Genomic DNA, 27,965 nt, shown 5'->3' on the forward strand with positions numbered 1-27,965 from the left:
ATAAAGTTTATTTTACTGTTACAATATATAATCTCTTATCAACACAACTCACAAAGTGTTTACAAAATAATCTCATTTTCTGCTGCATTTTAAACACTACTTTTGTACAAACTTTAAAGGTAAAATAGGAATTTGTAGCTAGAAATGTTTTTGTTACATTTTTTAGAAGCATCACAAGAATTACTTCAAAAAAGACTTTTTTCTTATGGTGTCATCTTCACAGACAAAACTGAACATTTATTGTGAAGACCTGAGGAAGGATTCATGAAAGCTTTCTTTAGACAAAGGATGGCAGTCCTCTTATGTTGACAGCAAGCAAGTGCATTTGAGCTAACTTAGGTGCTCTGAACCGCCTTACAAAGGAATCTCCTCCCTTTCCCTACACTGACTATAGGGAAGGGAGGGAGCCTGGTGCGCAACAGTAGCTTTCATGAATCCCCACATTGATGACCTAGTATGCAGCAAGACCATAACACACAAAGCTCTGGTCCTTAATGCTGCGCAAGAAACCATGGAAATCTTAAACCAAACAGAATTCGAAGTATTACAGTTGTCACAAAACCTAGTATTTTAATATGTTAAAATTAAAGTTACCTAATGACCTCTGTGAACCTGGTAGTAACGGGCAAGTAATACATTACTCAACCCTGGTCTCCACTACAATGCACTAATACACGTTAGAGTGGAAAAAGCTACCATTTTCACTGCTGCTAGAAAGATACGTACTAAAGTGAAAGGATTTATGCTCCTGCCAGTCAAGTCAGTTGACAGATTTTACATGACAGCAGAATCAGGCTGACAGTGATTATTTTACATACAGCAAGCAGGTAGAAAGAGGTGCTACTTTTTTTTTCATGCATAGTTTAACCAGCTTACAGCTAGCTCATCTCTATTAAGACTAGAGATGCATGATCCACCATTTGGTATAAGCCAAACTACCAGCAAATATATTTCCAGTGCAAACAAAATTGTCTTTCTTCAAGAAAAACAACTAAATTTAATGCTACTTCTCAAAAAACAATGCTTATGATGCATCATTTTCTACCCATTTTGGTCTGCATTTCTAAAGTTCCCTTCCTCTCCCCAAATCACATCCGAAGACAGATGATCACAGTACACTTTTTTTTTAGGCAAATGACTGTCTCCTCCCCAGAATAAATTATACTGCCCACTGAAGATCATCCCTGAGAGCACAGTTCTAGCTAGACACTTAGAAAGTAAGCAATACCGCATAGCTTAGAGGAAAAAAAGGCTGTTCAGCCCATGAGATATTGTGGGTTTAGAAAGTAAAAAAATGCAGCTACTCTGAGCATTTAAATTCCCTGAGCTGAGTGAAATTTGAAGACAGTAATTTGTAACACAAAGCATAGCAACATCTATAGCTGTACTTACAGAAACTGTAATTTTTTACAGTGGTAAAGTCAGACGTTAAATTACAACCATACAGCAGCTAGTGGTGGTTCCTTTTACTTGCTTCCTGTCACAGGAAATACGATGGCCTTCTTTGGTGAAGAACAGCAGTGAAGAAGCTTGATGACTCTGATTCTTCTGCCTTCTAATATTCTAGCAATCTAAGTTACAGTTAGCGGAGATACTACCAGGCCATAGTGCAGTACAAGTAAACCATCCTAGAGAGAAGAGAAAGGAACTGCATCATCATACCACTTCACCTCCTCCATGACGCATTTCTGTCACCGCCTGGTATGCCAGTCACCATGTGGCAGAACCTCAGCTTCAATCTTACTCACCATTTTATACCATATCACTTTTGTATGGCAAATACAAGTTTTGAAATATCAAGGCAAATAATTATATTCCCCTCTCCTCTTTGAGATGGAGAAGGGTGTTAAAAAAAAAAGCTGGTACTTTGCTTTTATTTTAAAGTTAAAATGGAATTCTCATCTTGATACAATAGGCTCTCATTTACAACTCATGCTGCTTTCCACATGGTACTGTGGGGCAGAAAAAAAAAAGTAATCAATTAAGTAGTTCTAGAAGGTGCTGCCAAAAGCTGTACTGGAAAAGCCCAGACTACTACTACACATTTATTAAGTAATGAATACAAGGGATTAAAAAAAAAAAAGTATTAGCTTATTAAGTCATATTTCTCCTCTTCTGAGACTGCTCCACATAATAAAAAATACCTTTCACCTGTGAAACAGGACACTTCCTGACTCATTAGTCTTACTTATGTCACTTAATTCACACACAGCTGGTGAAAGGTCTAGCACTTGGTCCGCTTCCACCACTGATCCACTGGGAATCTGACTTGTTGCATTAGACCTATTTATACATGGACAGGCTTTAATAAAAGTTTTCTTTTGCAGAGAGAACTGCATTAATCACAACTGACATGTTAAAACTTTACCATATTTTGCTTCTGATGTTTTTGTCTATTAATATACAGGACCTGAGATAGCGTATGTTCCAGAGAAGTTACACGGTTCTGTGTAAGGGGGTATACCAGCACATTAAAAAAAAAATCTTTAATTAAAAAGTTATTTACAAAAAAAAGGTAACAAGACTGTCACCACTTTACAGGTTCTGTATTACAATCCAATAACAGTAGAAAGTACTATATTAGTCTAAACACAGTGTTTTGAAATTATATATATTTTTTTTAAAACAATAATTTGTTATCTATGTAAAAATGCTTTTGACTGGTTAGTGTAGCCTCAACTACTCTTAAAAATAATCTGAGCCATTTTGCATTGGAGGAAATTGAAGATCAGAAATTGATCTCAAAAAGACTCAAGAGGACAGAATGTGCTTTTCCACACCTCCATGACATGCTCTTTTTCTTCCCTTGGGAATTCTTTTCAGACAGTGCCTATCAACACCTCTAAGTTCTGTCTGGAAGATGACCTCTTATTAGAAAAATAGCCTTGTTTTGCCCTTAGTGCCATAAAGCTCTTTCAGCAGAAAGCCACCCTAATTGTTGCTGTGTATAATTATTTTACTCTCTCTTCTACCATTAGTTTCTTTAACTTTGTCTGGCAGCTAAATGGTGCCACTGGAAACAAAGCTACTGTTCGGGGGGGAGGGGAAGTGCAGTATGTTATTTTCAAGGGAAGAAGAAAGTGGAAGAGCTACTGGAGTTTTCAAATGTAATGGTGAAAGAAAACAAATTCATAATGAAGGAGAACAGATCAGCAACAGCAATACTTTGATCAATTTTGCCAACATGCTCATTTAGTAAGACCTGAAACTCTGCTTCTAGCTACAGATTTTGTAATTTACTTAAAGAGGAGATTAATATTCTAAGTCAGGAAAAGAGGGCACCAAAAAAAAGGAACCAATTAAAAAAACCCCCACAATTAAAAATGTAAGGTTCTAAGAATGGCCATACCAAGGCAGACCAAAGGGCTGCCTAGCCCCATGGTGAAAGCCTAGATAAAAATACATGAAAAGGGCAAGTATGCTACCTCCCTATATAATTTTCCAATTTCAAAAACCTGTCTAAGGAAGTTCCTGAGCCCTAAGTCAAAGTAGATTTGTATCAAGTGTCTTCTGATGACTTTTCTTCTATAAACTTGGTCTGTCGCTTTTGAATCTACAAACTTCTGGCATCCGCAAGTCAAATCTAAGGGAAATCAAATCCAAAGGCTTTGCATCACTGGACATGGTGATATCAGTCATAAGATCAAGACTGAAGATCTGAAAAAAGGGATTAAAATGCAGGCACTGAGAAAAGTGGATCAAAGTATTCTTTTATAAGAACCATCAAAACCAACCAGAAGGGTCATACTGGCAAAAAAGGGCAGCACATTAAAACATGTATAGAAGAGACTATTTTCAGGCTACAGCAAATATGCATGTTCCCTAACTCTACAGCTACGGGCAATACAAACAGCTTCAGAACAACAGCAAAAGTGCTCCGTGAGTCTCATGCAGCTTCACTTTCATTTAAAGGATGCTTATGATGACAAATGAGGGCCTAGTGTAGGGTAGATGCCAACCAACCTTAACTTCAATGGACAGGAATGAAAAAAACCTGTTTTATTCCTGTGTTATTAGTGTAAGCTCACTAACTTTCCTTCATCTTCTCATCCTCTTAACAACCAGAAATCCATTGCTAACTCCTAAAAGGATACAGGAGGAGACAGGAGCTTTAACTCAGTGCCTAGCATAAAGCGGTATGACTGCGTTGCAATATGAAGATAGGATCCTGATTGTCCTCACTTCTCGTTAGGTAGAACAGCTACTATGAAGTTACTTATACCTTCACAAAGGTATACTTACTCCATGTGCCTGTTAGCTACTTCAACAGAGAAAATAAGACATATTTAAGCTTCCTTTTTTGGAGAACTGTGGTCAAAACCAGTTTTTCCTCTACAGCAGAATTTCTTAAAGGAAGGAAATATTTATACAAGAAGAAAATGCTACAATGTATTCTTTGATGAATGAGTTTTCAAATGGTACATTTGGCAGTAGGACATTTAAAGGAATTATCTATCTACAGAGGAAATACCCCTGTTAAACCAAAGGCCAAACCCACTGCAATTTTTTCTGTACAAAGAGAAGCTGAGAGTTAACCCAGCACTGGCACTGCTTACTCTGTAATTATTAACTTTTAAAGTATTATACATTTCTATATATTTTCAGCTGCTTTCTCTAGATACTGTTCTTAAAAGGAAATCCAAACAGAGAGTGAGATCTCACTGCTTATTACAATCTCAAATCAGGCTAACTCAGACATGCCCAAAAGAAAAGCAAAACAAAATACGATCCTTCCTTACAGCAAAACTCTCCACTGTTCTTTGCCGCACATTTGTGAACCTGACCTAAAAAAATAGAAAGAATCCCACCTGTTACACCCAACTATAAACTTTGGAGTAGAACTGACAGACAGAAACGTCATAGTATATACACCTTTTGATGTTATAAGAGCAGCAAAGTGCCCCACTTTACAAATTCAATATCCCCACAGGAAAGAGTAAAACACTTCCATAGCAGATGTGTGCTAGAGGGTCACAGTAATTAAATTAGATCACAGCTCTTACTGCCCAGCTCAGGAGAGACCAAAAAAATACAATGGCATTGGGTTACAAAAAGGTGAGAATTACAAAGAGAGCATTATAATCTGCAAGGCCTCTGTGCCAAGGGCCAGGGACATGACGGAAGCGACTCTTTTTAGCTTCTCTCATGTGTGAGCTCATTATATCCGTCAGTGATGCGGAGCTCTGAGGAGGCCAGTTTCAGACAAGTGAAAATAACTAGCAGCTTGGATCGCGTTGCATTTGTGCAGCAGAGGGGAGGAAGGTAATACAGGGAAGAAATTATATTCCCATATAGTTAATAACAAGCTTCCTTCCACAGCTACTTGATCAAACTCTTAATTACAGGCAGATCTCAATGCCTGGTAACAAAATTGAGCCTTTTAAAAATTTCTGTCACTGTCTTTGATCTCTCCTTGCAGTAAATTCCACAAGTTTTACACTCTTTTAAAAATTCAGCAGAGTTGCTTCTTTTTATATAAATTCTGTGCAGCAATTTTTTATGTTTTTGCCCTAAACACAGTTAGAAATCCTATTTCCAGTGAATTAGAAAGATTCAACCAACCAGCCAATTTCAGAAATGTTAAAATATCTTGAGATCTACAGATTAAACAAGATTTATTCCTGATTTTTTTTTTAGCCTTCTATCAACTACTCAGAAACATGTTAATTGTTTATATTCAGCTACTAAAATTAGTTGCCTATTTAGTCCAATTAAAACAACCCAAGGAGATTACTATAGGGCCAGTATCAAGACTATTTCTTTTACCATCAGATCACACTTGATCTTCCCACACTTGTTGGAAAGGCACACAGTTACTCAGAACAGCTAAAACCCTGCTAGCTTGCACCTGTAGGCGACTTTAATTTACTGAGGCTCTATGGCATCACTACACAGTTACTCAATAGGAAAAAAAATCCAGCATCCAAAATCTTCACAAAACAATCCTGAGCATTTAAGAACCATTCAGGAGGAGTAAAAGTCCCTAAAAAATTACAGTGATTATGGCCCAGAAAAATAAATCACACACAACATATGTTATGCTGCATTGCATTGGAAGAAACTTCCAATGTAAATGCTGTCAAAGAATGCATGTTAAAATGCCTTGGCAGAGAAACTTATCTGCATTTTTTAAATCACTTTTCTCAGCAAAAGGAGTAACTGCTGACATGAACGAACTTGCAAGTGAAAAATGTGATTCAGAAGAGCAGTTATTTTTCCTCCTCTAACAGTGACTGCACTCATCTAAATAAAAAACCCCCAATGTTTATTCCTTTAAATGACTTTATACTGCATAAGTAGCTACTGAAGCTATTTTCTTAGCATGAAGCAGCTACAATGAACCTCAGAAACTGGTAAGTGACAACAGCAGTTTTGAAGAGTGTTTCAGCATCCTAGTGAGAGCTGTTAGGGGCATTCCAAGCTCCAACACTGCTTTGGAAAGGCTGTAAGGTTATGATGGCACAAGATGCCCCTGGAGCTTAATGAAAAATCCATCAAATGTTCCTCTGTAGTTGTAGTCTCACTGGGCCACGACAATTATGCCCCTCATTGAATTTCAGGTCTTGGTGAAAAAGAAAAGAACCCTTACCACTTTTAGACTTGACCAATTCATCTTTTTTTTCTGGATAATTATCTAAAAACATTTTCCAAGTTTTTTTTTTTTAATCCTAGAAATGCATCCTCTTGATTTCTGCAAAATAATACAATGTGAGACTATAAAACATGAAAATGTCACAAATTTCAATATAAAAAAGAAGAAACTGTGGTTTATTTGGGACATTCCTACTGTAACTATCTGGCATCCTAACAGGCTTTGTAACAAAATGAGGACAAGTTAAGGATGAACCTGATCTTTCAAATTCCCTGGCAAAAGTGACTATAAAAGCACAAGACTTCACAAAAAGCAAAGATCTTTTTCTGCTTGTTTGCCCAAGAGAGCAGGCTTGTGAGAACTCATCACTAGCATACTGATTTTGTAATAATGAGACTTGAAACATCACTGGAGAACGTATCCCAGGACAACTGTTCTCTTTGTGGAGCTGCTGACTGGTACTTAGCCACTAACCATCAATCAGGCAGACCCAATTCTGACGAGAAATGAAAGACATTAAGCTTCAACTAGGCAGATCCATTTCTGACAAGAAATGAAACCAATGCAGTTTTCCTCAAAGTGCTTCCCCAACAGCATTTTTCATACATTAAAAGCTTTTGTGCTAAGATGAAGTCTAGAAGCACGTACATTTGAGTATACCCCTGGACTGAGAAATAAATCATCCCCCTGCTATTTACTGAAGCTTTTAGCAGAGGGCACTTACAACACTATGTGTTAATTGCTGCATTTACTTACAATGAACTCATCATGTTAGAAGCAAGTTTGTTACCAGTGCTGCTTCCTCCTGGTTTCTATCTCCTGCTCCCCAAAGTGGGTTAGGTTACATTTTCATTTTTGCTTTATATTATTATATAAACAGTAAGACATCAAGTATGGCATTTATTCCCTTTGACTGCAGAAACTGAGGTACACACCACAAGCCTCAAAGATTTTTAATGTCTGCCAACACTAGCATGAGCCACATATGACTGCCCTGACTGTGGGATCCCTCCTAGTTACTCAAATCATGTACAGGTGATGCAGTGTCCAAGATACCTTGAAATCAGCTTTCCACTTCTTGTCCCTGACACAGAAGCCCTCTTGTAGCATGAAAGGGCTCAGCAGGAAATTTAAATGTAAAAGGTTGTGCACAAACAAGTAGAGATAACTGAATTTGCTACTATTTTAGCCTTTCTGCCATCTGCTTAGATTGCTTTCCAAATAAAATACTAATCTAAATCCTATTTCTTTCCACTGTATTAGATTAAACATTAACTTTTCAGAATTCCAAGTTTAGATTAATATGCAGTTTGCCATACATCATGATTTTACATCTATATCTTACTATGCACTGGGCAGACTACTTAATTGTTTTTGCTGCAGTTCTAAAATGGCGTGACCCTTCCCATTATAAAGATGCTTGAAAAGATTCCCAGGGAAATAAAAAAAATGCTTTCTTATTTGCAGAGCCAGCAGCACTTAAGACAGTAAGTTATCAACAAGAAATAGTTGGCTATACACTCATGCTGTGACCAGGACCAGTATAATATGCATCAAGCAATATTAATTGCATTAATTACTCTGTATCTTTGCTTTGTGCTTTTACGAGCAAGTTTATTCCCCTGACCCGGTCACAAGGCTAGCCATATTTGGGATGCTTCAGTCTTTTGTTTTCTTGCAGAGATGCAATCACCAGGGAGGAAAACAAGAAATGTTAATTGAAAGAAAGGTTGGTATAATTTATCACTGATAAGAGAGCAACTTTGGTTTTAGGAAAAAACCAAATCACCCACAAAAACCTCATACCCAGAACATCATCAAACCATCAAGAACACTCTTAGCACATGGTATACTTCTCAACTCTATTTACAATATAAAAAACATTTTGCATAAGTTGGAGAGATTTTCTAAGTGACTTCTTCAGACAACTTGGTGTTACCTGATAGCTTAAGACAGACAACTTCTATTTTAAAATAGAAAACCTGGAACAAAACCCCAGCTGCCACACATACCTGTACTGCACTCTCCCCTATAGCTTGACGAATTTCCCTCAGTGTCTGGTAGTGTTCTAGCAGGTGATCACCACATATTATGTCTACCTGTGAAAGAACACAAACATGGTCAAGTTCAACCTACCTTTGGACTAGCAAAACTGTATCTAAGCCCTTTATATTTGATTAGAAGAGTTCAATTCTATCATGTTACACACTAAAGCCATCTTCATCTTTGTTGTCCCAATGTATTTAGCATGCATAGCACTATTGCGCTGCCCTAATGCCTCCCACCCCACGCCCTGACATAGGGTTCAGAGGATCATCTGGACATCTGGAACAGAGAAGACAATTTATTGTTTCACTCCCAGTTTTGGTGCCTCTGCTGAAAAAAGCTATTTAGTAGTAACTGTGATGAATTTAATGCGAATTTAGATCATGCATTAAAACAATCCCGCAAACATCCAGAGTAATTTATCAGTTGCAAAAGAGGGCAAGTTGTTTGTGCCACTGACAGAAAATGAGTCATTGCTAGCCTCATTCTTATTTTCAGTGAGAAAACACGTGAATAAGTCTGCTTAATATGACTGTTTAGAAGAAGTGTTTTAATAGAACAGCTCACTGTATGCCACTGTCAGCAATTACTTCACACAGTCCTCCTTCAAAATGCAATCAATACTTCTGTGATGCAGGTGAAGGGCATACTCAGCAATTCTAAGCAATGTCCTCTACTGCAGCTAAACTATGTCAATGATGTCTGCAATTCCGGAGGAGGCACTTTTGTTAAGTAACTGCCCACAAAAACAGTAATTTGGGGGGAAAAAAAAGAAATCATAATGAGGTATTCTGAATTCCTTGCCTTGCTATTATGAAAAATAAGCTTCTTTATAAAGTTACTATGAATTTACTGTGCATAATGTAAACCCAGTCTCTAACATTCCAAATTAGAGCAGCTAACACAGCACTGTTTCTCAACTGAAGCTTGGTTACAGTTTCCTTATGAGCAATTCCTAGATATGGAAGTGAGAGGGCTCTCACCTGTGAATTACAATTACAAAACCTCAAAATTAAAGTTAAGAGCATTGACAATGAGCTGTCCCACAGCTTTCTGCAAGGAAAATGTCTAAGCTCTGCCACTGCAGTAGTCAAGGAGCATACTGCAATATAATTACGTATTCTCCTAGATGGTCACTTTCCACTATAGGATGCACTCTGTGCTTCAGCTATTCAATTCCCCGGGATTTATGCTCTTCTGCATGCTGACCTAGTATCTCTCTCTTGTTCTTCATGAAAAGATTTAGGAAGATTTATGCCTCATGCTGACAGACCATGTTGTTCTGAGAATCAGGAACACGGGAATTCTATTCCTTAGAGGCTCAAAAAGGGCTAATTCACTTCACCATCTGTATAGCATGAGAATGATGTAGAATACTCTGTTCATGTTCAGTTGAATCTTAATGTGCAGAAGATGTAAACTGCTTAGTATTACTTCTGCTTTTAGCTTCTAGGAGGAAATCAGCAAGTAAAAATTAATCTGATGTGACATTAAATATTGATCAGATATTGATCCAAATATATACACATGTATATATTTAACATCAACATTTGATGTATTTAACACAGAACTTGGAAGAAATATATTTCTTTTTGAAAGCTGGTTACAGTTATTTCTGCTGTTTCCCATGCATTCTAGCCTCTACAGTTATTACTGCAGGAAGACAGACATGTCTGCTTTGCTTTCCAGTGATATATGAGTGTAATTACTTCTGCTTTATAAGCTTACTTTTCTAACTTTTATACCATAAGGCACTGAAAACTCAGTCCTGCTACCACTAAAACATATATACATATACATTTTATATATTGTACAGAATAGAAAATCTAATCTATTTGCCCAATATAGGATGCAAACAGTGACAACTGCTGACACTTTCGAAACAGAATGCTTGTTTGAAAATATCCCACTGTTGATCCTGCTGCTCATTTCAAATGGTAGCCATTAAAGATCCAGTGTCTTCTAATAAATTGAGAAGAGTTTTTCACATTTACCATGTTAGAGTGCTCTGAATACCAAATGCCTAATCTCCTCATTCCAGCACTGAAGCCTGAATTTCTGCCTGCAAACTGTTACACTAGGATTCATTCTATAAAGACAAGAGAATAAAACATACAATGAAAAAAATCCCAGTTCAGTGTGAAAATCAGTTGCAAAATGTGTCTCAGAGGAATCCTTGTGCCATACAGGAATTAATATATTCCATTACAAAAGAGGCACCAGCAACACAAGTGCTATGAATTTACTACAATTTCAACTGACTGGTAAAATTGAAGCCAGCTAGTACTGACAGCTAGTGAGACAGCAGCAAATATAGTTTGACCTTTTGCTGAAAGGAAACATGAAGGTATAGCTGCTGAATACTCAGTTGCTTCTGTTAAAATTCTTGTTAAAATAAAGTAGCCTTTCCATTATGCCATTTGTTTTCTTTAGGTGGCATGTTTGCTATTAGAGCTATTTCTCTAAAAGCCACAATAACAGACAATTATAAATGAATACTCACCAAGGAAGACAGAGATAAAAATGGAAAACTTTCATGTAAGGGACATCCCACATAAGATTCATCCCAAGCGGGAATTTGGCCCAGAAAGCAGTAGACCTCAATCAATAGTTTCTATGCCAACCCATACTATCCAGGGAAGAACAAGGAAAACACGAAGTTTTAGAGACTGACGTGAGTATTTGGGCTAGTTATTCAAAAAGCTGGCAAAGCTTTCCATTTCCTCTAGCTGCTATTTACTTTTCAAAGGTACCAGATACGTCTATTCCAGGGTCTAAGACTGGCATAAAGAAATTGCATTAGCAACTACACTGTATGAGCACAGACTTTCTTCCAATCTTTCCTCAGGCTGCAGTTTACACACACTTTCAGGAACGCACATCTGATTATGGAACATTTCTATTCCATAAGCTACGTTAATGCATTCAGACCAGCCGCAAGTCTTTCAGCAGCCTCTCTCGTCCTTACAGGATGAATGGAAAGAAGGTACAATGCTGCTGCAGGATGACCTCAAAGGAAATAACACTTTAAAGAAAACTTCCTATTTTCTCCTCACTCTTCAGCAGAACACAAACTATACAGATGTGCATCAGATGTCGAAGCCAAGTACCTAATGGATTCCAAACACCGTAGCCTGTACTTAGCTCAAATTAAATGGTACCTACTTAGCTATTACTAGCAATTCCAGTTGCTCAAAAATTATTTTCACAACCCCCCGACAAATTCCAGCAAGAATATTCAAGAGAGACCTTGTAATTAATAAATACAAACACATACAGAAAATTAATCGTTGCCCAAAGCACAGACATCAAAACAAAGCACCAGAAAGAGCAAACTACAGTCTGTTAGCTCAAGTGGTAGACAAAAATACATGAAGCCTTAACCTTTCAGACGAACTAGGAAATTTGAATCACAATCCATCTGCAAACTCAAATACAGAAGTCTGAAAATAATTTGAGTCCTCAGCCTAGGAAAAAGGAACAAAGACAGTGGCTTCAAAACTGCTTTTTAGACTTTTTTATATACTGTCACACGAGTCAGATGGCTTATTTCACATTTTCATTAACCTCAATCCAACCCATTTGTGCAGGTCAATGAAGAAAGGCAAATATTAGCTAATATTCCACATGAACAAATTAAGTCAAAAAAGTCCAAGTACAGTTAGTAGTTCAGGAGAATAGGTAACATACTTTCTATCACTTGGTCACTTAATCAGATCTGACAGGGAACAAGTAAAACATTCTCAAATAATACTTTTGCAGACTGTCAAACTAAGCTGATATTCAGCAGGAACGGACTGCATTCACAAAATAACCACACCTAGCGTCCTTACTGGAAGTTTCAACAACGAAACCAAGGATGCAATTGATATACTGAGGAAAGAAAGGAGGATATACTGAGGAGAGTTTCCTCCTTACAGTCAAATCTTTTCAAGTCCCAGGTAAGGCACAATTAAACACTGTGGCAGTAAGTCTTCTGTAGATAAATGTGGGAAAAAATACTGCGAATGCAGTGCATTTTAGCTCAACAGTGACTGAAACATGTGTTTCTGAAAGAAATTTCCTAGCTTCCCAAGGGAATCTAGTTCTTGGACTCTAGTCCCAAGTTGAGCACACCAAACTAATGACATTTGACATAAAAATTGATTATTTTAGGTAATGAAGAACTGGAGAGAGTTAGAAATCAAGACTAAAGAAGTAATATTATAGAGAAAAGCTTGTTGTCCTAAGTTAGTATCTGTTTCTTCTTTAACATACTTTGGGGAAGCCTACAGGAAGTGAACCTCTGCAGTCCTCAACTCTCTTCCAAATTTCTACAGCAAACTAAAAAAGCAGCCAAGCACCCTCTACATTTATATTCTTTGCACGTATGGTTTACAACCTATTTCCCTAAATTCTTCTGCCTGTGCTAATTTATATTCAGGTTCTCCCTAATTTTGTCTTATAGTTTCTGGTTTATTAGCCATCCTGGGAAGTTTGAGTAAGACATTATTCATTAGGCTTATTAATCTTCAATGACATATCTGACATCTCTTTCACTTTCTGCATGTTTACCAACAAACTATCAGCTTCAGTTCTGCATACTACAATGAGAAGGTGACAGCTCAGTACATACAATCCTTTAATCTTAAGTTCCCATATGACAAAGAAATGATCAATTGGGACAGGAAAAATACATCCTGCTTCATTTCCCTAATTCCCTAATCTTTTAAAAATAAGCCTGAATATCTTAGAGAAATCAGTCATGATTTGTGGCATGAAAATCAACTACAGGTTTCCAGTGACCAAAAAAATACTCGCTGAAAAAAAATGGGAGCAGATCAGTTAAGGGCAGGGGGGAAAAAGCAGCCAAAGTATCTGACTGTAGAAGAAAGCCGATTTAACATTTCCTCCAGACAGGCAGGGCTTGCACAGAAGAGACCAAGAGATTAGAACTAGCCAATGATTGTGCCTTACTCCACAATGGCAAACTTGATACTAGCAGAGATAAAAGTGACTGGGTCAGTCAGAATCAAGCAACATCTTGAGAAAGGAAGTCTATGAAATCATCAGCTTTTGAGACACAGTGACATTTACCCACTAACAGTAGATCATATCCTGTCTGGCGAAGTCCAAGCAGAAACTAACTAATGGGGGAAAAATTCTGAAGTTATGCCTATTAGATGATCTCAAGATTGCAAAATCTGAAAGACATCCAACACAGGGGCCTAGCTTGATTTTGAAAGATGGGTAACTGCAGTTTCCATTACAGATGCTCAGTGTTCCTGAAAATTGAGACTCTGATGTACTAAAGAAAACCCAAACAAACAATTCCTTCCCCTCAAATAAACAACTCAATGCAAAAAGTTTCTCTAGCCTCATTTTGAGGATACTTTTATTTGTTCAGAATATCAAGTCACCACCGCCTGAAAGCTACAGAGACTCTCACTGAGAGGAAACCAGCAAATGAAAATACATGTCTTCTTCAGAATGTTGAATAATTTGTATCTGATTTGCTTTGTCACCACTGAAAAGGTACCTGCATGAACAAATACTCATTACTGAGGCACACAGTTAGGCTGTGTTGTCTCAGACAGTTACTATTGTATGAAAACATAGCCTTAACTCCAAAGCCAGCACTTAACTTCCACCATTTGCCTATTCACATCAGTATCAGCTTGATTTACCAATAACTGGCAGCTTTAAGAATAGTTTACACATTACAGAAATCCTGCACCTTCTCAACTGAAAGGTTACTGAAATATATTGAAGAATTGAAAACTGGTTTTGACATGCAATTCCTATCAAACTGATTGAGAAATACGAAGTTAAATTCTTTTGTACCATATTCTGCTCCTTTGAATTATTCGGAGGCTCGTGCCTACATTTGCTTTCATTTCCACACATCCATCCACAGTATCATTCATTCTTAGCGCTTGTTTGCTTCTTCAACATTCAGTTAAGTTTTACTGTTATTCCACTCCTACCTGTCTCCGCCTTCATATCCTCCCACACTCACACACTGTCCAGTCTATATGCTCAGTTTTATCTTTGAAACAGCAGTATCTTTTGGTTTTGAATTTAATCTACTGAAGTCTTACATGGCACTTTAGAAACTCTATACAAATAATAAAGTATTATAATGAAAATTTAAACATGTTGCAAATGAGTTGGGAGAGTTGTTCCTCGCGTATCACAACATTCCAAATGTTTCATTTTTTAATCCTTACTGCATTAAAAAAACCTAACATTACTTCTAGACTCTAATGAACAATGGAAATGCTCTGTCTGAAGTGCAGGCGTTAACATTGATCACAGTGAACTTGTAAGTGCCACTACAAGTGGCATACCTGACAAGTAGGGTCCAGATCCATTTTTCTTCTGAGGAATTTCTCCACATGTCCAATTGTTGCCTCCCCTGAAACACGCACAAACTTCTTTTCCAAAGGCTGCAAAGAATAAATGTAAGATTTTAAGACAATGTACATTTTTAGCCATCATCCCTCGTAAACCCCAAAGCCAAGTGAAAGCCCAATAACAGAGGCAGACAGCTTAAATTTTTGGACCCTTCTCTGATCTACTTCCAGATTACCTCATAGGGAAAGGACTAAATAAGTATTAAGACTCCAGGTTCAAACTTCCTGCTGTTTAAAACAACATTTAAAAAATAATCAACTACTGACTTCAGTCCTATTTCACTATTAAGTACTGGAGAATGATATTTGCTATTAATTCTGCATAGAAAAGAGTATTACACAGCATTTTAAGAACTTATCCCCCCAGAAGCATTTACTCATCAGAAGCACATGAACTATTTCCTGAAGTTTCCTTATTTTCCCCAAATCAGGCCTGTGTACCAAACATGATTCAGATAATTAAACCATGTCATTTTATAATGCAAGGAGCTTAAGTCCTTTAGCATTCTAGAAGTATTATGGCTTGGGCTGGAATCAACTTAATAGTCCATGAAATTCCAGAATCAATTAAAATATACTACTATGCTGAACACAAGGGCAAGACTGGTCTGAAATCTTTCTGTATCATTTCTAAATACTTTCACAGCAAGGACTGCAAGGACAAGACATTTGTTATGCCAGCCTTAAAAATTTTAATGGGTTTCTCTTCTACAGATAAAGTTTTACACAGCTGACTGGTGATATGGGCAGCTAAGTGAAGAGGCACAAAGGCAGAGCAGCTGACTGTATTCAGTGTGATAAATGGATTACCTTTTGTGTCAATTAATTGGATTTTTATGTTGACTTCTCTGAACAGCTGTGATTTACTATGCAGGTTCATCATATTCTTTCAATTTGAAAGAAGGGTCAGAGGGTCATGGACTACCCTTGAATTCAATCATGAATTTAAATATGTATCCATGATAACTGTGGTTTTGGAACAACAGTTTGATTTATTCATGTACAAGAGCTAGAAATGACAGTCAGACCTGATCTAGGGAACCATGCTGCTGCAAGCTTGATGATGCTGAATGTATGCTTGCTGCATGTATAAATCACAGTTTATGGCCACAGACATTGTAACCTGTTCTCTGGCCCCCATTCCCACTTAAAAAAAAAAGGTTGAAAACCCTTCATATATGAAGTTCAACATCTAGTTAAGAAAAATAAGACAGATAAACAAGTAATTGAGGACAGAGCAATGCTAAAAAACGGATCAGGCTATGTTTTGTGAGAAGTGGATATGAAAGGGGATTTGGAAGGTTGATGAGTAAACCTCTTGGTCATGAAATGAAATAAAAAAGCATGAAGATATAAAGTGAAGAAAATAAGGATAGAAAGGAAGAAGAGATAGAGTGAAGCGAGGGTTAACATACAGCAAGGAATTTGAAAATGCTATAGAAAAATACCAGTTAAAAGATGTGGTATTTCTTAAAACTCACATAGATGATATAGAAGTCTAAAGACGCATATAAGCTGAGTGGCATTTTAGTCTATGGATAGTAGGATTATTTGCAGCACAGAACTATTCACTGTGAGTAATGGTGGGCAGCCTTTCATCTTCAACATCCTCAGAACACTAGACTAGTTAAAGTGAGCAGGAATATTGATGGCTTAAAAGGGGGGAAAAAAAACCCCAACCAAAACACACACACACAAATCACTTTCCTGAATCACAAGGACTCCTTAACGATGTTCGAGCCAAGTATTTTTTTTTTAAAAGGCAAAACTACTCACAGTGGAATGGCACGTTTCAGAGGAATTAAGTGTCTGACACAAATTTTAGTATTACGACACGTAAGTTAATAAAATGGTTGAACCAGCCCACAGTCATTCTTGTGTGGCCCAAAATGAACAGGATAAAAAACAAAGCAGAAAGAAGGGCAAATGAGAGACAGGAAGGATGGGAGGTGATACAAGGGCAAGAAGATGAAAAAAATAGTGTGAAATGTAAGGGTAAAAAGAAGAAAAAATGCTGGGCAGGTGTGGAGGTGTAACAGATTAAGAAAATTGACTGCAGACATTTTCAGGAACATTGCCACCCTTCTACAGATTAATTTTGTTTTACAAAACTATACTCATTTGAACTCTTTGTGAAAATTCTTATTTCTGTATTTGAAAGTTTGAAATTGCCTCCTAAGCTCTGCCATAACAAATGTAATTACTATTAAAAATAGTATGAATAACTGCAATCAAATCTAACAGTTCAGATTCGTGCCCGAAAATACATTAATTAGAAATCAACTCAGCTGAAAACATGAAGGAAATTAGTAAAACGGTACAAGCAGAACAATTCATATTTAAGTTACTAATGTGCTTTTTTCTCAAATTCTTAACTAGTATTTTCCTGCTAACTGTACCAGTTAGGTGTCTCTTATATTCTACTATTCTGTGCCATTCCATCTTTTGAGTCCTATGATTCCAATACAATGAAAGATTAAATGCAACATATACTGAGTAATTTTAAGTTATATCTCCTTCTTGCCCTTGAATAGAGTCTTGTTTGCTAAATGTTTAGCCAAAATGGTGGAATGACACACTATGAGCATCTCTAACTACAGCACATGAAATCATGAAGGCAGCAAACAATGTGCAGCTCCTATATGAATTTGTACCGAAGCAGCTCAGTAAGAAGATCTGTATTGGAAGAACAACCATATTCTTTAGCAAGGATCGTGAACGCTATTTCTTGTTTAGCAGGATAGCCACCATTCAGACAAACAAACGTTGTTAGAGAAGGGATGGAGAAAAGAATAAGCTTTCTGCTGGCTAAAGAAGTGTTTTGTGCTGTCTAGACAATTTGTATACTTCATTTTTTTTTTGCTATATATTCAAGCACACAACAATTTATTATATTTTTATACCTCAGGCTACACTTTCTCTGAATAACCTATACAAGCTTTCCACTATAATCAGAGAATCTTCTTCAAAAAACAGTATTTTAGACAATGTCTACACCTTTGTTTAGGATTCCAATAAAAGCCATAGTAGTGCACCTTTTGGAGAGAGATGCAAGAATAGCAAGCTAGAATCACCTAGGTGAAATTTCATCAGTGTCATTCCCATTCTCCCACCAAAACTTTAATTACGCAGCCTCAGAAGCATTATTTTACTATTCTGTGATGCTATACAATAATAGGTTTGAAAGTACTCTGTAATCCAAGGTTGGTTATTACCATGCTAATGAAAGTTCAGGCTGCACTCAGTGTAAGAGAAACAAACTACATTAAATACATTCAGGTTATACATATTTCTGAAGTAAATCATAAGAGAAAAATGCAAGTCACATCTGCACCTTAAAATTCCCTGTGCCTTCGTTAGCTCTGAAAAACAAGAGAAGAGTAAACACAATCAATATTGCTAAGGTTAACAGTTATTAACACCCTCAAGCTCTTTATTACAACATAGTGACTTACTGATTTAGTAGTCTGGCATATCAAGCTTATTTTCCAAATCAGGCTCTTTCTTTCATTAAACTCCAACACATTAAATTAATATTAGACTGAATTTATATATCTTTTTCTCCTACTCTTTATTTGGTACTCCATTTTTCTTGTGAATTCAGCTATTTATGACTTTGAGGTTTGTCTACATGAAATGGAAAAATAACAACACAGCCTAAAGCCATTTTTAAACACAACACAACATTCATTTTCATACGAGTAGGTTGCAATATTAATTCTGCTTAAACATCCATACTTCATCATCCTTGGTATTTGGAACTTTAACAGACAGTACCTAAGAAGTTGCTGACAGAACATGCCCAACCACCAAAGAGGCCTTCTGGGCTAGTTGTTGGCCTTCTAGACAATTTATATCACAGGATTAATGCTAATGCTACCTAGGAACTCAGGAAAGCAGCAGGTGTTTCTCTGGAAGGCAAAATACACACAAAGGTGGCAAATGACCAAATTCCCAGCTGGCTTCAACAGAGGTTCATTGATTTGCACAGTCTGAGCATGTGATCTACTACTGATCATCTATACTCCACACCTCATCTTGTAGTGCAATGTATAAATTTCTCAATTAATTAAGCCCAATTCATGACATTTCACTATTCTTGCATTGCATTAGCAAGTATGTACATATGAGAGAGGAAAAAATGCAGTATTTAATTGCACTGGAGAGGGCAAAAATCAAACATCACTATAAATTGACTATACTTCTAGTGACCATGTGATATAGCAAACAAATGTATTTGTAATGCTTGTGCAGACCACACATTAGCATGGCACTTCAAGTTATGGTAATTGAGTATCTCTACCTCTAAATATGTACCAGCTATCAGACAGAGTTAAGTAAAACCATCACCAAATTCTGCAACTGAAATGAAATTTAAATTTACTAAAAAGCAAACATAGAAAAGCTTTTCCACTACAGCTGTCATTTTCTCTGATACAGTTCCACAGCCATAGGAGACTAGATAATATAGTCTAAAGACACAATATAGACAGACAGACTTTCAAAGTAACAATTTCTGCTAGCTGGTCCAATCTACTCCAAGTTTTCTTTATCCAAAGAGCTTTCTTAATCTCTCATTGCCAAGAAAAGCTCTTTGATTTTGACCTTTGAAGGGGAAAACATATTAACCCTTAAACTTATAAAATATAAAAGAAGATCAAAGGTTAAAAAGTCACTAAAATAAATTGAAAAGTAGATGCTGTTAAGCCATCATCCTTTTTTTGTTAGAAACATTCTGTGCTTCTCTCCATATAAGTAACAAAAACACAGCGGACAGTTTCACATAGTATAGATGGTATTTGCACAGTACTACCTGCTTTGCTGCCAACACTGGAATGGAAGCTTGAAATAAAACTACCAGGAAAAACAAATACAACAACACAGATTCAAGAGTCATTTTGTTTCAGACAGGCAGATACATGTTTACTAGTTTTGAGTTCTAAGTTGTCTGACATCTTCCTCTTGCTCTGAAAAAAGAAAAATGTACCTGCTGAGAATCACTGGGGGGGAGGGGTCTGTGTGTGTGTGTGCACACGTGCTAGTAACCAGCAGACTTTCACAGTGGAGAACTAAACCAAAGTACTTTCACTACAATGAGTTCAAACTGTAACTAATCCTGCAGTCAAGACAATATAAGGAAGCTTTCATATAGAGTCACCAAGTGTTCCAACCTGAAAGGGACAACCTTGAAACTAAAATCTAATTCCTGTTTTTAAAGTCATTTTACAGTGAAACTATCATTGAAAAAGACGCGGGGCTGTTGGTATAAAAGCTCCTATGCCCCCCTTCACTGCATATGCTCCCTCTGCCACCTGCCGGGCCAGCACAGCAGTGGCCAGTACCCATCACGGGTCCCAGAATGAGCATCCCTCAAACTCCTATCTAGATGCTAACTTAATGAGACACAGTCACAGCCAAGACAATAAAATAACTGCATATTTTCCTAACATTCCTAACCCAACATAAATGTAGGGTAAATAGCATTATATTTACTCTTTCCTACTGAGATTTTGGTCAAAGAATTCGACTTTATGTATGTATGTATCCATTTAATCACATTTTACCCAATGGAATAAAAAGCATGTCTGAGCACTAGGTCACCGGGACCCTGTACTAATTACGTCACGTGTTTTATACCACATTCATTAAAGGGAAAAAAGCCTTTAAAAGTACAATTAAAAACTGTACTTAAATTAAGTTTCGAGTGTACAATACATAATGGTCATGGGCTGAACAGCTATATAATGTCTTTGCTTCCCTCTCCTGTTCAACAAGTGGCTCTTGGCTTTACTTAAGACAAACCTGCTCTTAATACAAAAGCTTTAATTTCCTTGGTCTCATTTCTTCAACACTGAATGTATTTCCATACCATCGTACTCAGCAGAATGGCAGTATAATACCTTGTTTAAAAAGAGGAACCTGAGACAGACTGTGTTGAAAGCTAACCAAGAACTGCAAGTGCCCAATTTGGAACAGCCAACATTGGATTTATCTGCAGAACACTTGATACTACAGTTTTAGTCATGACTCCCACTGCTTTCAGCTGTGCTTATGAGTATTCAGCACTTCTGCAAGTCAGGCATAAAGAAAGTGAACATTGAAATTAAGTCATGTATGTGGATTCACAAGGACATTCTCCAGCACAGTCAGGCATTGTTCCCTAGAGGTTTAGCTCTAAGACCTTCCCTTTTCTTCCTGCAGTCCCACTCCTCATCCATTTAAAGAAATAAAGCAGCCACGTGATGGGCAACACAAAAATAAAGCCAAAAAACCAAAAAACCACACACAACCACCTCCCTGACCAAAATTTACCCATGGAGGAAATTTGTTCTGTATTCTGAATAAAGTGAGACACAGTGGAGACACTGGACATAACATATAAAAAGACTAGGACATGATGTCTACAAAGAGCGAGGTTGAATCAAGATGGTATGCTTTGCTGATAGAATTTCCCAGTTTCTGAGGTCTTGATTTTACATCATTTGTGGAATAGTTTGCTATGACTACGTATTGGATTTCTCTCAACATTTTGTTCAAAGTCAGGCCAAAAGCAGGCACAATCTGGGTAGAAGGGTAAGAGTTGCACAAGAAGCAAGCCACTTTTCTCCCCACAACTGAGGTTCTGCACTGTGGGTGCTAGCAGAGTAGTTACAGCTTTCAATCCTTTCTCAATTACCCTCTCTCAATCACTAACATATAAATTTGCATATGGCCAAAGCAATGTAATTTATTCTTCCTGTGTTCCTGAGAACAGCTCAAGTGTTTGGGCTAGATTTCCCCCCTACAATCCATGGCTAAAGGTGACTCCTGATACAAAAGCTTCAGCATAATTCATTAAAGTCTGGGAAACTGTTAGGCAAACTTAATAGTAGACCACATTATTACCCCCACCTATAACATTTAGGGGAACACTACTCTTGCTGCCCAGGTTGTAGCTGCAGTCCCTGAGTTACATGAGCAAGCCCTGGCATTGTCAGCATTAATGGTACTGCCACCTACAGGGATTAAGGAAGTGTAAGAGACAGGTATCTCATCATTCATTTTACTGAGACTACACTACTTTGTTAAAAATAAAATAAACACATGTAAGTTTTAAAATCACACTTTTTAGGAAGCTATTTTCATAGGAAGACACCTTACACATTTAGTTATCTACATCATCTAGCTATGCATAGTTGGCTGTCACTATTGCACTGGAAGTTAAAACCAGCTCCCCACTGCTATTTCAGATGGGGGAAATGCACATTCAATGAAAACTAAGAGCCAGTAACGATCCATCACACACAAGCAGCACCCTCACATCAGCCAGTTGCTCGTACATTTGCCCACAACTCACCCAATGAACTCCAGAAGTATGGAGATGTCAAGTTCTGGTGGGATCCGGAACACGGAGCCCAGAACTTTTCGAGGTCTTCCTCTGCTCACTGGAACTGGCTGTGGGACAGCTAAAATATTCAAATAGCCAAAATGCAAACACAACTTGAAATAAAAGCAGCATAAGACACTAACATGCGCCAAGCAAAACAGATGAGCTCATAAGGAAAAAGAGCCCATGCAATTAATCCTTTTTTTTTAATGACTAAATCAGCTCTTTATACATTTCATGCTGTGTATCTGAACCAGCATTTTATTATCTTTCAGTGTGGCACCTCTCCAAAGAGGTGTTTATTTGATAGTAAGACAAAAAATAATTAGAATAATCCCTCATCTGTCAACTAACTTTGAAGTTCTTATTTTTACTCCTTTGTAATGTGTATTAAGGGCCAGAAAATAAAATTAAAGCACATTTTATATATATTTCCTGGTTGTAGGCAAAATATAATCTGTTTAAAAAAATCCAACCATGATCTGTGTTTAAGTGCTGCCAGATCCATCTTCTATTTTTGTAATTTGAGAACTGTGACAAGTCACAGTTACCAGACAACCAAGAATCCCGTATTTCCAATATTGCATATCTTCTTCAGTTGTGAGCTAATATTTCAAGGAAAGTCCTTAAGAATAAATGGTATAGTAAATATTTCCTTAACAGTGTCCTTTAAAGTGATTACAGCTCACCTGGTTTGGGCACTTCTAATCCTCTTTCTTTATAGAAGTCATGCATTTGTTTTTTCTCTCCTGAAAAAACCCACAACACAGAACAGATTGGAATGTTATTTCAGATGCTGAGAATATCCATATAGTTTCCAATTGTCAGAAGAGTAAAAACTTTCCAAGTTCCTACAGACCTTCACCATCACTAGCATTCCATACAAGGCTGGGGCACTTAAGATACCCAGACTAAGAGTTTGTTAGTAAAAACTGGGAAGAAATCAGAGCAACTGGCCATAAATTATACTGAAATAGCTGCAAAAACAAGTATCCTTCTGGCTGTCATGACTATTTTTATACCATCTGTAGTCCATATATATCCACTAGATGGGTATATTTCACCCAGTCCACCTAGGCAGACTGTGCAGATTCACTGGCTCCCCAAGTTCAAGGTAAATGACAAGTGACAGTGAACACACCTAAAATCAGAAAAATATATGTGGCAGAGAGGAAAAAATAAAAGCATTTGAGAGAATCGGTCTTAGCAACTTTTTTTCAACTGAGGCAAGTGAACTTATTAGATGGAATTATATTTTCTGTACTTACACAAAAATATGACACATGACTATGAAATATCATCTAGATGTTTATCTGGACACAGTTACACCTGTGTTTCATGAGATAGGGTACATACCGCTACCCCTAATAGCATTTAGCAGCCAGAAAGATGCCAGTTGGCATAGCTAATTCATTAAGATTTATAACCGACGTTACAAAACTATTTTAAAGAGCCCAGAGTAGAAACAGGGCTTTGAATTACTCTGTTTTCTGTTCAGTCTTTTCAGTCTCTAGATGGTAATAAAATAAAGGGACTTACTTTCCTCCAAATTGACAACTAATTTATAGACTATGTCTTGCAGCTGCCGGTCAAGTCTATTAAAGAGAAAAAAAATGAAAGCGTCTTTGGTACAATACAGAATGGTTTTCATTAACTTGTAACAGAGATGCCAAATACACTGTTGCAATATGACCTATGTAAAGGGACAAGTGACAGAGCAGCAACTCTATATCTGCCTAAATTTGTGTCTTGACAGCAGAGCTCCAACAGAAGAAGCCATGTAAAGTTAAAAGCACCACCCTTCAAGAATTCATGAACAGTTCAAGAAACGAAAACTCAGTCTTCAGAGTTAGTAAGTGTACCATGCCAACAAAGCTTTGTCTAAAAGAAAATCAAAGCAAATAGTTAAGATCTCATATCACCTGTAACTGAGCAAATCCATAAAAATACCCAGGGTGGGGGGTAAGAAACCCTGGAAAGGGATACAAACTAGATAAAACAAGAAGTTGAGTATTTTTATCTTCACTATTGAGATGAAGCTTACATAAACAAAGAACAGAATTCATTTCTTGTAACTGTTACTTCAGTTTGAAATAGGAAAGCACTACAAGTCTGTAAAACAAGACATTTAAAAGTAAGCAGCAAAACTTGAAAAAAAATATACCTATAAAAATGACATGAACTTATTACCTGATATTATAAAGGGGCTGTGTCTGATGTACAACAATATTGCATTTTGGACATCTATTGCTATAGTAGAAGTGTCTCACTATGCAGCTTTTACAAACTGTAAAGAAATAAAAAACGCATAAAAGTCACATGTCCATTATACAATACCATCTGTTTAAGCAAGAGGAGCAATTACACCCAGACTTCTCAAATAAAATTTGTCAGAGACAAAGCAAAGCAATTCTTTCAACTTTAAAACTCAAGTAAACAGCAGCTCTCTGCCTGTACAGAATACGACACTCTTGAATATTCAATTAGGATTATTCCTATGAATAATCCTAATCCAACTGATGCAGCGGTAGGTGTTCAACGTTGCAATTGTGTTACCCAGAACAAAAGTAGAACTAAGACAATAGAATACTGACTGGTGCAGACAAAAGGTTTGCTGAAAAGCACCCTACAAGCAGTTTCACTAGAAAAACCAAGGTAAGAAATTATAATTCTGCCATTTTCTTAGTATTTTACACGTACTTTAAAAATCTGGAAGGAGAGCTTATGAGTGGAAATATGTAGAATAAATAACTTACCATCAAATCAGCTCCACATCAGCCTGAATACATCAAACTTTTCCACAAAATTTACCAGGAAACTTCTAAGAGATCACCACAGTTGCACTTGCAACATTATGCTGTCCTTACTAATAGCTGTGCGTTTTCCTAAATTACAAACTGCACCGAGTATTACATAGTATAGATCAAACTAGTAAGCAGTGCCCCATTAAAAAAAAAAAAGAAAAAAGGGGGGTGGGGTGGAAGATTTCCCTCTATGTAGTGTTAGCGGCTGGAAGGACTAGGAAGTGGAGATTCTTGGATTCAGGTGGGAACGTAGGTGTGGCTGAAAGAGTCAGCTTCACAGAAAGAGTTTTATTAGCTTTGATGGAAAGTAGTCCTGTTAGCAATGGAAAAACCGTTAACACAACACAAGGATTGAGGGGAAAAATAACAAGACAAGAACACTGAAATAAGGTTTTTATTATCCATCTATTTCTATTCATCAGGCTATAGACTAACTGTTCCATGGGTGCATATAGCCGTTTCTGTACCTGAACTGGTATTATGAGCAGGGCCACTCAACTTTCTTTTCTCAGGTACATACTCAAATTCTTAGAGCCTACTTAAAAAAAAAGTATGTAGTAGCTCTTTTTTTTTTTTTACTTGGGCTTTATCTTTCCATACATCATCTTCCCTCTTAACCTGGGACACTAAGCTGACTTCATGATTGACTGATTTCGTGATTTTCTGATGCTTAAAATATCCACAAATATATTTTCCTTAAGGAACAGAATAAACACAACACACATTCACATCAGAGAATTATCTTTGTGAAGCCAGAATATTTCAACAGCTAATTTTTGTTTGAATTAGCAACTAAACTCTTAGAATAACAATACTGATACTTACAGGTGTGCAGACATTCTGTAATGGTTGTAGCATCAATAAAGTAACCCTTGCAAATGGAACACAAGATGTAAGGGGTCAGCTCTGCGAGGTTTATCATACGCTACAAAGACAGTGTGCAAGAGTTTTAATATACAGGCTGAGCCATGAACTTCCTGATTGCAGCTTCCAAAATATCGTAGCCTTAAACCATGAAAAAAGTCTGGATTAACATGCTACAGAAATGGGTTTTCCTAAGAGGTCAATCATTCCTCATATACAGCTCTTTTCTAAAGACTTTCATCTAGTCTTCTGAATTGATCTTTTTGTGAATGGCAATCCAATTGAATTGTTTCATGAATCATATCTGAAAAGCAAACTGTAAACAACCCTTCCGGGAAAAGTTATTTTGGATAAACTCTTTAATAGAATATCAAATAATCAGCAAGCCTGAAGTGGATACTGGTAGCAAATAATATCGTTATTTGAAAATGCTCAGCAAGTGTGTTGGGGCCCCCAATCAAGATATACAACTAGTGCCATCTCTTGTTTCTACACGCAGTTAGGGAGTATACAAATACACATCGAAGCAAAGGCTGGAATTTCACTGCTCTGAACTCTGGTTATGAAGTACATTTATCGGGAATGCATACAAGTAGTTTCATAACAATTTTCCTGTCAGAAGTCTACTATTTCAAAAAAGAACAGATTTCTTATATAGCAATGATCCGAGATCTGTCTGAGAAAGGTAATACATTAGATTTTTATGTTCCGTTTCCTCTAGCCTCAAAGCCAGACTAAGGGGCTTTCTTTCCCTCGATGGCACCATTCGTTTCACCCATATGCCACCGTTTACCACCCTCTCAGTTACACCAAGAGTTTGTAAGGGCTTCATTTAAATGAGACAGATAAAATGAACTTGGGTAATAATAAAAAGCCTACTACCATACAGGTTACGTCGCCTAAGGAGGGGTCCAGATTTGCACCTGGAAGTTTTCAGAAGTCCCCAAAAGCATGTAAGTTGAAGTCCACTGCTTACAGCACCTGCCCGAAAACCGGACTTCCGCAGACGCCAGGCCTCACCTGAAGTCTCTGCGTTTCACAGCCAGCAGCCTCCCCACAGCAGGGCAGCCTGGCCGCCCCGCCACCTCCTGCCCTCCTCAGGCTCACACCCCCGCCCTCGTCTCACAGCTGCCCCCGCAGTGCCCTGCTCCGCGCTGGAGCCCGCGGGCCGCTCCGGTCGGGGCCGCCCCCGCCATCCCGGCCCCCCCACAGGCCCCGGCCGCCCCGCCATTGCGGCGGCAGGGAGCGCGCGTCCCTACCGCAAGCCGCACGCGCCCCCCGGCGGCGCGGCGCACGCCGGGAGCGGGGCCTGGCGCGCGACGGAGCCGTCGCGCCGGCGGCGGCCGGTGCGTGCCCTCGCCTCAGAGGACGCTCCCCGCCCCCCCGCCCTTACCTCCCGGTCGTCGTCCGAGTCGAGCTCCCCGTCGTCCGTCCCGAATCGAGCCCCGGGGTCCCCCTCGAGCTCCTCTTCCTCCATCTCCTCTTCCTCGTCGTCTTCGTCGTCGTCCTCATCGCCGCTGGACTCCGAGCGGCTCCGCTCGAACTCGAAGGGGAGGGAGCGCGACCCCGAGCAGCTGGGAGCCCCCTCCATCTCCTGGTCTTCATCGGCCGGGCCCGCGCCTGCTCCATCCCCGCCCGACAGCCCTGAGACCACGGAGCCACCGTCCACCTCCATGTCCATGGCTCGGGGTGGGGGGCGGGGACCGGGGCAAACGCGGGACCGTCTGCTGGCCGCCCGCGGGGGACGGCGGGAGCGGTAGTCCGCCAGTGCAGCCCTCCTAGGGCGCACGCGCGGTAGTGGCGTGGCGCTTGCCGGGAATTGTAGTTTTAGCGGACACGGGGTCGCGCCATTGCGCATGCGCTGAGGCTCAACCGGCTAGTAATTTTTATAGCCTGCA

General features: G+C 38.3%; 1 protein-coding gene across 2 annotated transcripts; it reads right to left on the reverse strand.

The window, feature by feature from the left end:
- On the reverse strand, nt 1-27,822 carry PCGF6 (polycomb group ring finger 6). Of its 2 annotated transcripts, none has more exons than XM_072869220.1 (10): nt 27,461-27,820; nt 26,029-26,128; nt 24,590-24,686; nt 23,939-23,994; nt 23,089-23,148; nt 22,370-22,478; nt 18,368-18,395; nt 14,968-15,066; nt 8,605-8,691; nt 1-1,628 (listed from the first exon to the last, which is right to left on the reverse strand). In XM_072869220.1, the coding sequence occupies exons 1-10, from the start codon at nt 27,746-27,748 to the stop codon at nt 1,572-1,574; spliced, it is 981 nt and encodes a 326-aa protein (XP_072725321.1). In that variant the 5' UTR covers nt 27,749-27,820; the 3' UTR covers nt 1-1,571. The 2 variants fall into 2 exon arrangements, with proteins under 2 accessions (XP_072725321.1, XP_072725322.1); XM_072869221.1 differs by lacking the exon at nt 1-1,628 and adding an exon at nt 6,600-6,691 and having other exon boundaries at nt 27,461-27,822.
- Nucleotides 27,823-27,965: the final 143 nt, after the last annotated feature.

This window comes from Ciconia boyciana, chromosome 8, assembly GCF_034638445.1.
Source record: "Ciconia boyciana chromosome 8, ASM3463844v1, whole genome shotgun sequence".
Classification (NCBI taxonomy): domain Eukaryota; kingdom Metazoa; phylum Chordata; class Aves; order Ciconiiformes; family Ciconiidae; genus Ciconia; species Ciconia boyciana.

What these genes read in the sequence shown, in the direction of transcription:
- PCGF6 (XM_072869220.1), bottom strand. Translation starts at nt 27,748, where the DNA reads ATGGACATGGAGGTGGACGGTGGCTCCGTGGTCTCAGGGCTGTCGGGC. An exon ending in AAGGCACAGGGAATTTTAAG is followed by an intron (nt 15,067 to 18,367) that starts GTGCAGATGTGA and finishes TATTCTTTGCAG; the next exon opens with CCTTTGGAAAAGAAGTTTGT. An exon ending in TAGGGGAGAGTGCAGTACAG is followed by an intron (nt 1,629 to 8,604) that starts GTATGTGTGGCA and finishes TCTTCTCTCTAG; the next exon opens with GATGGTTTACTTGTACTGCA.